The sequence below is a fragment of the Prionailurus viverrinus genome, chromosome B4, assembly GCF_022837055.1.
Source record: "Prionailurus viverrinus isolate Anna chromosome B4, UM_Priviv_1.0, whole genome shotgun sequence".
Lineage (NCBI taxonomy): Eukaryota > Metazoa > Chordata > Mammalia > Carnivora > Felidae > Prionailurus > Prionailurus viverrinus.
Genome location: NC_062567.1, coordinates 112,316,779 through 112,327,703, shown reverse-complemented (window position 1 = coordinate 112,327,703; position 10,925 = coordinate 112,316,779). Strand labels below are relative to the sequence as shown.

The 10,925-nt window shown below is 34.3% G+C and overlaps 1 protein-coding gene across 2 annotated transcripts in view; it reads right to left on the bottom strand.

Moving 5' to 3' along the window:
• Positions 1–10,358: 10,358 nt before the first annotated feature.
• The window catches only part of MRPL42 (mitochondrial ribosomal protein L42), a 33,633-nt gene continuing 33,066 nt past the window's right edge, over positions 10,359–10,925 (bottom strand). For both annotated transcript variants that reach the window (XM_047867460.1, XM_047867461.1), the window contains exon 6: positions 10,359–10,527. In XM_047867460.1, the coding sequence (XP_047723416.1) occupies positions 10,482–10,527 (46 nt within the window). In that variant the 3' untranslated portion in view covers positions 10,359–10,481. The remainder of the gene's footprint in view (positions 10,528–10,925) is intronic.

Below are 10,925 nucleotides of genomic sequence, written 5' to 3'. Positions count from 1 at the left end.
AAAATAAATAAATAAAGCTGACATGTGAGGAATAATTTATTTCCTCACGGAAATATTAATCAGAAAATAAGGTAAAGTGTCTCTGAATGGATAACTAGAAAGAGTAAGAAAATGGTCGAATGTTTTAATTGTAAATACATGATTTCAGGGGTACATCCAGTGGAATGCTAGAGCTGGTTCATAGCAACCTGATATACAATTATTAAATTTTCAGAAATTTTGTGAGCCAGTTGTTAAACTTTTGGTAGATTAAATCAGCCATGATGAGAATATGTGCACCATGGAAATTGGCAAACATCACCAGGCAGAGCCAGAGTTCAGTGTATCAATGAACACATCTGTTGTTGCAGACAAATTTCATCAGTATGTGTGTGCGTAAATACATATATAAAAATATCCTTAATATTTAAAGACACTGGTTCGTTCTGCCATGCTGTGATCTTGGGCAAGTCAATTAGTCTTACTGAATCTCAGTTCCCCTATCTATAAAATCAAAGTATGTGCCTCAAAATCATCTTTAAGGTGATTCTCGGGTCTACTATTTCTATCTTCTATGATCCTACTGATGGTAGTTCTACCTGGGTGGCAATGATGAAAAAGACCAACAGGATTAATTAAAATTGGCACACTAACCATGTTACCAACCACAATTTTTGCTCTAATTCAAGATAAATTAAAGAGGGCAATACATTAGTAATTCAATGTGCTTTGGACTATGGAGAAGGAAGAGGTGAATTCTGACTAGAGGGGATTAGGAAAGGTCTGGGCAAGATATTTTGTCAATCAGGAATAAGGTCTCATCTTTGAATATACAGTGGCTTGAACTCTACAAGTGCTTAATAAAATGTGCTGAAGTAATTATATACCTGGAGAGAAAATTGGAAAGAAAATACAATCTTGTTGAATTAAAGACTGACTCAGGATTCTACTTGTAATTTCCATATGTAATTGTGGAACTCTGCCTCAGTTTCTCCATCTAAAAATGTTTATAAGCAACATTGTAAGAATTCAGGCAATCATAACTGTGAAGCATGTCAGGAATCCTATAGGAAGATGCTATATAAATATGAAGATGATGTGACTAAATCAAAGTAGATGCCTTTGTGCCAAACTAGAAAGCACATTACACACATATTCTACCTGGGCATTTTTTCCCAGCGTGTTAAAATATCTTTTCTTTCAGAAGGTTAAACAGCATATTAAAAACTAGTAGGGGGCTAATGGCCAAATTGTAATTGGGACAGTATTTGCAAATTAGTTTGCTAAGAATATTAGCAAGTCATTTTGAACTTCTGAGAAAAAAAAATCTAAGAAATCATTCCCTTTTCCTGTAAGCAATGAAGACATTTATTTATGCCTTCAGCAAACAAAATAATTTGCTAACCTCTTGGGCTTATGTGCTGATACTTCAGCTGATTCCTTTCTGGAAATCATAAATACACAACTGAAAAATATTCCGTAAGTAAGGGTTTGCATACATTGCTAGAGCTTTCCAAAATGGAGGTACATGCTGTCTTGTTTTCTTCTGTTCTTAAAAATGCTTGGAATCTAACTAAGGTTGCTTTCTTAGAATATGTGGAAACCAAACTTTCTATCTTGCATATTAACAGCACTCCAGTACTAATGTTATTATGTACTTAGCTGCAGGCAAGTAAGAACTAGGGCATTATGTGCTACAGCCTTTAATGAATTGAAAAACAACAGATTCTATCCCCAGGAAAACACACAGATATATATTCTCAAAATTCTACACATAGATATCACCTGTCCCCAAATCCCATTTGTAAAATTCTTAGGTTAAAGTGCTCTGCACTACAGCAAATCTTTTACAACATCATGTTTGTGGTTATATGAATGTACCAGGCCATATTAGGCACTAAGGACACAGTGGTAAACAAAGCCAGTCAGGGACCTTGCAAATTATAGAGCTGAGTTTAGTAGGAAAGATGGATATTTATCAAATAACCACACACACACACACACACACACACACACACACACACACACATGCTTAATTAAAAACTTTGATCAAGTGCTACGGAGTAAGGATTACATCCAACTTCCTTCAGATACCATGTAAGCAAGAAGAGAATAGAGGGAAATATTTAAAGCATTGAGAGCAGAAAAACCCACCAACCTAGAATTTTGTACCCTGTAATACTATCCTTCAAAAGTGAAGGAGAAATAAAGACTTTGTCAAACAAACAAAAATGTAAAGAATCTGTTGCCAATAGACCTGTCTTGTAAAAACTATTAAAAGAAGTTCTTTAGAGAGAAGGAAAACAAGACAGGTCAGAAACTCAGATCTACATAAAGAGCAGTGGTGAAGGATAAGTGAAGACAAAACCCAAACTTTTTCTTACTCTTTACTGATCTAACATAACAGTTTGTTTAAAAAAATAACAACAGTGTATCTGATTATATGTATATACGCTTATGCATGAGAAATGAATGACCACAATGATACAAGAGACAGGAGGGAGGAATTAGAATTATCTCGTTTTTAAAAAATACTTGCACTGCCCATGAAGCAGTATAGTGTTGCTTGAAAGTGGACTCGGCTTATTTGCAAATGTATATATGCAACCACTCTAGGGCAACCACTAAAAAGGATTTTTAAAAAAGAAGTATATTATAACAGGGCCTGGCAAGTAGGAAGGCCTTAAGGGAAAAAAGGTGTAACAGATGTGCTAAGAAAGGAGAGAAAACAGAGTCACATAAATCAAAACCATAAAAGGCAGAAAAAGTAAAAAACAAAAATAGAATAGAAACAAAGAACAAGGGCAACAAATAGGAAACAGTAGCAAATATAGTGGAAAATAATCCAACTATCTCAACAATCATTTTGAATGTCAATGGTCTACAGGCACCAATTAAAAGACAGAGATTGTCAGATTAGATAAAAAAACAAGACCTAACTCTATGTTGTCTGCAAGAAACCCATTTAAAATATAAAAACACATACAGATTAAAAATAAAGAAAGATATACTATAGTAACACTATTCAAAAAAAAAGGAGCAGCTATATTAATTTCAGACGTAGCACACTTCAGAGCAAAGAATGCTATCAGGGAAAAGAAGGACATTACATAATGATAAAATGATCAATTCTCCAAGAAGACATAACAACTGTTAACGAATATGCACCTAACAACAGAATGCCAAAATATGTGAGGCAAAAACTGATGAGACTGCAAAGAAAATAGATGAATCCATTATTATAATTGTAGACTTTAACCCCCTCTATCAGAAATGGACAGATCCAGCAGGCAGGAAATCAGTAAAGACATACCTGAACTCAACAACACCATCAATCAAATAGATAAAATGGACATCTATAGACTACTTCAACCAACAACAGCAGAATACATATTCTTTTCAAGTTCACATGAAACATTCACTAATATAGACCACATTCTGGGTCATATAACACAACTTAACAAATTTAAAATAGAAATCATACAATGTCTATAGCCAAAGTATGGAAAGAGCCCAAATGTCCATTGAGGGATGAATGGATAAAGATGTTTATATTTACAATGGAGTATTACTCAGCAATCAAAAAGAATTAAACCCTGCCATTTGCAACAACATGGATAGAACTAGAGGGTATTATGCTAAGTGAAATAAGTCAGTAAAAGACAAATATCATATGACTTCACTCATAGGTGGAATTTAAGATACAAAACAGATGAACATAAGGGAAGGGAAGCAAAAATAATATAAAAACGGAGGGGGACAAAACATAAGAGACTCTTAAATATGGAGAACAAACTGAAGGCTGATGGAGGGGCTGTGGGTGGGGGGATGGGCTAAATGGGCAAGGGGCATTAAAGAGGACACTTGTTGCAATGAGCACTGGGTGTTATACATAGCAGATGAATCACTGGAACCTAAAAACATTATTGCACTATATGCTAACTAACTTGAATATAAATTAAAAATTAATTAATTAACTAAAAAAAACAGAAATCATGCAATGTCTGCTCTCAGATTACAGTGGGATTAAACTTGAAATCATTAATGGGAAGCCAGCTGGACAATCCCAAAATACTTGAAGATTAAACAATACACTGCTACATAACACGTGGGTCAAAAAAGAAATATCAAGAGAAATTAAATAGTACTTTGCACTAAATGAAAATGAAACACAACTTACCAAATTTGTGGGATGCAGTGTAAGCCACAAATGCTTAAAGGGAAATTTAGCATTGAATATACATGTTAGAAAAAAAAATATCTAAAACCAACCATCTAAGCTCCCACCTTAGGAAACTAGAAAAAGAAGAGCAAATTAAATCTAAAGTACGCAGAAGAAAGGAAATGATAAGAATTAGAGTGGAAATCAATAAAATTGAAAGCAGGACATCAATAGAAAAATTGATAAGATCAAAAGCTCGTTCTTTATAAAGATAAAAAAAAATTAATAAGCCACTAACCAGGCTAACTAAGAAAAAAAGAGAAGGCACAAATTGCTAATATCAGAAATGAAACAAGGGACATTATTACAATTCCCATGGACAACTAACTCTATACCCTCAGATAACTTAGATAAAGGGCACCAATTCTTTGAAAGACACAACCTGGCAAAATTCACACAAGAAACAGACTACTTGAATAAGCCTGTATCTATTAAAGAAATTGAAACAATAATAACCTTCCAGAATATAAAGCACCAGGCCCAGATGGGTTCACTATGAATTCTACCAAACATTTAAGAGAGAAATAATACCTATTCTCTACAATCTTTTTCATAGAATAGAGCAGAGGGAATACTTCCTAACTCATTCTATGAGGCCAACATTACCCTGAGACCAAAACCAGACAAAGACATTACTAGAAAACCACTAGCTAGTATCTAAAATGAATATAGATGCAAAAATCCTCAACAAAATACTAGCAAATCAAATCTAAAAAAAAAAAAAAAAGGTGTAAAAGAGAATTATGCACCATGATCAAATGGAACTTATGCCAGGTGTCTAAGGCTAGTTCAACTTTAAAAAATCAATTAATGCAATATACTAGTATTGAAAAAGAACCAAGTGAGAGGACTGACACTGTCTGATTTCAAGACTTACTACAAAGCTACAGTCAAGGGAGTGCAGTACTAGTGAACAAGCAGACAAAATATTTCAACAGAACAGAACGGGAGAGCCTAAAAACAGAACCACATAAATACAATCGACTGATTGTTGACAAAGGAGTAAATGCAATACAATGAAGCAAAGAGTCTTTTCAACAAATGGAGCTGGAACAACTACACATGCAAATAATAATAATAATAATCTAGACGATGACTTTACATCCTTCATAAAAATTTACTTAAAATGGATCATACACACACACACACACACACACACACACACACACAGGGTCACAGACTTAAAGGTAAAATGCAAAACTATCAAACTCTTAGAAAATACCATGGGAGGAAGTTTAGATGATCTTGGGTTTGATGATAACTTTTCAGATACAGCATCAAAGGCACGATCCATGAAAGAAAAAATTAATCAGCTAGAGTTCATGAAAATTAAAAATTTCTGCTCCGTGAAACGACAGTGTGAAGAGAATGAAAAGGCGAGCCACAGATTGGGAGAAAATATATGTAAGAGGCCTACCTGATAATAGATTAATATACAAAATATAAAAAGAACTCTTGGGGCACCTGGGTGGCACAGTCGGTTAGGCGTCCGACTTCAGTCAGGTCACGATCTCGCGGTCCGTGAGTTCGAGTCCTGTGTCGGGCTCTGGGCTGATGGCTCAGAGCCTGGAGCCTGTTTCCGATTCTGTGTCTCCCTCTCTCTCTGCCCCTCCCCCGTTCATGCTCTGTCTCTCTCTGTCCCAAAAATAAATAAACGTTGAAAAAAAAAAAAAGAACTCTTAAAACTCAACAATAACCCAATTAAATAACCTGATTAAACAAATAACCCGATTAAAACAAATAACCTGATTAAAAAATGGGCCAAAGACCTTAACAGACACTTCAATAAAGAAGATACACAGATGGCAAATAAGTATAAGATGCTCCACAGTCATGCATCAAAGAAATGCAAATTAAAACAATCAGATACAACTACACACCTATTAGAGTGGTCAAAATCCAAAAACACTCACATCACCAAATGCTGGTGAGGATGTGCAGCAACAGAAACTTATTCACTGTTGGTCTGAACGCAGAATGGTCCAGCCACTTTAGAAACAAACGTGGCAGTTTCCTACAAAACTAAACTTACTCTTACCTTTCAATCCAGTAATCATGCCCCTTGGTATTTACTCAAAGGAGATGCAAACTTATGTCCACACTTGTGCACAGATGTTTATAGCAGCTTTATTTATCATTCCCAAATTTGGGAGTGACCAACATACCTTTCAGTAGGTGAGTGGATAAAGCATGGTATGTCCAGACAGTGGACTGTTTTTCAGCACTAAAAAGAGATTAGCTACCAAGCTACGGAAAGACATACTACTAAGTGAAAGAAGCCAACCTGAAAATGCAACATTCTGTATGATTCTAACATATAACATTATGGAAAATGCAAAACTATGGAGACAAGAAAGATCAGTGGTTACCAGGGGTTAGGAAGGAAAAGAGGATAAATAGGCAGACAATAATTTTAGGGCAATAAAACTATGCTGTAGATAATATAATGGTAGAAATATGCCATTCTACATTTGTCAAAATCCACAGAATGTACAATACCAAGAGTAAACCCTAATGTAAACTATGAACTCTGGGTGATGATGTGTCAATGTAGGTACATCAATTGTAACAAATGCATCATCCTGGTGGGTGATGGTGATAACAAGGGAAGCTATGCATGTGTGGGGACATGGAAAATACCTGTACCTCCCTTTCAATTTTGCTGTGAACCTAAAACTGTTCTAAAAAATGAAGTCTTTTTAAAAAAGGAAAAATATCCACTAGAATGTTAATAACAGCATTATTTATGTTTTATTTTATATTTGAGAGAGAGAGAGAGAATGCAAGCAGAGAAGGGGCAGAGAGACAGAAACAGAATCTGAAGCAGGCTCCAGGCTCTGAGCTGTCAGCACAGAGCCCAACGTGGGGCTCAAACTCATGAGCAGTAAGATCATAACCTGAGCCAAAGTCAGATGCTTAATCAACTGAGTCAACCAGGCACTCCAACAGCATTATTTATAATAGGGAACAAAGAGAAACAATGATTATGTCTAAAAGCAGTGAGGAAGTTAATTATGACATCCAGATTATAGAATAATATGCATTCATTAAATGAGAGTATTTAATGATATGGCAAAAAAATTCTATTAAATGAAAAAAGCAAGTTATAAAACAGCATGCATAATTAATACTGTTTTTACTCTTTGAAATATATTTATGCAGTGAAATAAGTGGGAAGAAGTGAAGCAAAAATTGAAGTGTTATCTTTACAAGGGACAATTATGGGAAATTTTTATTTTTTATTTATAATTAAAAAATAATAATACATTATGTTTATGGTTTATAAACATTATAAGGGTGCCTGGGTGGCTCAGTCAGTTAAGTGTCCAACTTCGGCTCAGGTCATGATCTCACAGTTCACAAGTTCAAGCCCCATGCCAGGCTCTGTGCTGACAGCTGAGAGCCTGGGGCCTGCTTTGGATTCTGTGTCTCCCTCTCTCTCTGCCCTTCCCCCACTCATTCTCTCTCTGTCAAAAATAAACATTAAACATTTTTAAAAAGTTATAAACATATTATAAAAATTAAGTGGCTCAGTAGATACTAGTTAAGTAGATATTATCATCCTTAAGAAGGGACCATTTTTTGCTGTTGGCCTAGCAAAAAGTATAATGCCTCTTCAAATGTATTAGGGGTTTGGTAAATCCTTGACGACTACATCAACAGAATGAATAATGGCCTCAGAATATCTCAACACACAGTTTCACTACTCCCATTTATTCTACTAGACAGTCTTACCTAAAGAACATCCAAATAGTCTCTGGTAATTAAGCACATTGTTACTGCCTTTGGGTAAGCAGTGTTTGAATTGAACTCTAAGAGTGCCCTCTGGTGGCTCACTGACAATGCTTTTATATCAGCTTGAGGTGTGTTAATCCACCTCATCAATGGAAACATGGGAACTGGAAAATTTTTCACGACTGAATGAATTCCCTTTAAAGGACCATCCCACCTTACGCAGTTTTTAAATTTCTAGAAAAAAGGAGACAAGTAAGTGGACCTTTGCTAAAATGTTTGTGATGGTGGATAAGTTACTACCCCTGGGGTAGAGAATGGAAGGAGCAGAGAGGAAGGAGGTGATGGTGGTGATGGAATATGTACTTACTTAGCAAACTAAATAACAGCAATCCATGAAAGCCAAAATTCTAGCATCTACAGTATTAACCTGTAGTTCCAGTACAATACAATCAAAGTTAATTCTCCAAAGCATTGACATGTGGATGTGTGGTTTGGGCATCTTACAATCAAACAATCTCTATTTAGTACATCTTTGTACTTAGAAAAAAAGTTTTTAATTAATTTAATTATTCTTTATTCTTCCTTTTATAATGTGGCATATCTCAATCTTTGTAAAAATTTGGATATAAATCAACTGGAAAAAAATCTAATCATTTTTCAAAAATATGTCACTGAACATGGCTGGTAAATATTTAAAATTTCTGATTTGTAAGTTCTATCAACCTGTTTTTCTTTGCTCTTTCCCCCACATTAATATATTAATGATAAAAGGAAGCCACTTAAAAACATTTCCTTTTGGTAACAGAGGGTGGCCATTATTACTTCCTTAATCCTTTCCTATTTATTATTCCTTACATTTTTACTGAATACTTCAAACTTCAGAGAGAGTTCCTCTATTAAAAGAACTAGATTAAAGAATAGACTTTTTATTTTATTTTTTAAAAGTTTTTATTTATTTTGAGAGAGAGCGAGCACGTGTGCACATGTTGTGGAGGGGCAGAGAGAGAGGGAGACAGAAAATCTCAAGCAGCTTCATGCTGTCAGGGCAGAGCCTGATGTGGGGCTCAAACTCATAAACTGAGATTTGGGATTATGACTTGAGCCAAAATGCAGAGTCAGACACTTAACCGACCAAGCCACCCAGGCATCCCAAAACAACAGATTTTAAATGAAGTTTTCATTTCAATGAATTTCATTTCAATTTTACTTCAATGAAATCATTTTCCACATCAGATTTTAAAATATCACAAATATTTTACAAGTTTCAATAAAGCACCTTTCCACCTTCTTAAAAGATTCCTCACGTCCTAAACAGAAATCACAGGGGCAGCAATGCCATTAAGGATCACATATAAGGTGGTAGTGACAACCAACAGCAAAATAATCAATTAACATTCTCATCACACTAGTGATATTAACATTTTAACCACAGAGTTGCATGTGTTCTGAAGCTAGCATAATTTCTAAAGCAGCCAGAAAAAAAAAAAAATTAAAACAAATTCTATAATATCCTTTCTAGGAAAGTACATTCTTGGGTAAAAGAAAATAACCCTTTGTCACTGTAACGCACAGTAGAAAGGCTCTGGAACCAGACCATTTGGGTCCTGGCTCTCCCACTCCACTTGTTAGGTAAGTGGAGTTCAAAGTCACTTGGCCTTACCTATAAAGTAGGAATGATGATCTTTCTTCAAAGGATTATTGTGAGAATTTAATAATAATGTATATATATGTAAAGGACCTAGCAAGCAGTAGAAACTAATTAAAATGTAACTACAGTTAACCCCTGAACAAAGGGGTTAGGGGTACCAATTCCCATTGCAGTAAAAAATCCATGTCTAACTTTTGACTCCCCAAAACTTTAATTACTAATAGCCTATGATGACTGGTAGCCTCACCGATTAACATAATTGATTAACATGTATTTTGCATGTTATATGTATTTTATATTATTATATTGTTATAATAATGCTGGGGAAAAGAAAATGTTACTAAGAAAATCTTAAGAGAAAATACATTTACAGTACTGTACTATATTTATCAAAAAAAATTCTGTGTATAAGCAGACCAGTTCAAACTCATGTGGTTCAAGGGTCAACTAGAATTTATTTCCTAGAAGCCAAAAGAAAGAAAACATCATAACATTTATTTTCTGGGTGGACCCCATGAGTTTCTTTTCAAAGACAATTAAAAAATCTCCCTGTGAAGGAAAACCATGCACATTTTTTTTTATGAATCATATTTATACTACTAACAATATTTGGCTGATAATGTAAAAATACTTAATCACAACTAGATACATAAAAATAAATGGTATACCTTAATATCTCAAAGGCAAGATAAGATGAAGTAGGTTTCCGGATATAAGAATGTCAAATCCACAATTACCTAAGATATATAAAGAAATTGACATTCTAAGACCTTCTAAGACATAAAAAGACATTTTATTATTGTTTTGCTACATAACAGTGAATACACTCAATTGCATTTTCTCAAATGGCAAATAAGACACAAGATAACATCTCTTTGATTCCTGAAAAGCTCAATATCATCTGTCTTTTGGAGGATCCAGTTTCCTACGACGTCTATGATACCTTGAAAAGAAGAAAATATTTAAGATATTATTTTAGTAAATGTTAACTGTTCCTGATAAAAATATAAAATTTCTATGATTAGCTTGCTGTTCATTAGCACTCAATGAAATCAACAAAACCTAATACATATATATATATATATATATATATATATATATATATATATATGCTGTTAGATATAGTTTATACATACTTAGCTAGATAAATATTTCTTAATAGGAAGCCACATTTCCCCACTGTGGGAATTGTTTTCTACTAATTAAGCATTTTGGAAAGGATTTTGCAGCTGTTGAGGTTAATTTCAATATGGTAACCTGGGTAATTAATCCTTAATTAAAAATGAATAATTGTCTTTATCGTAAAGAAACAGCACATCATGAACGTGCTGAGCATGCTCT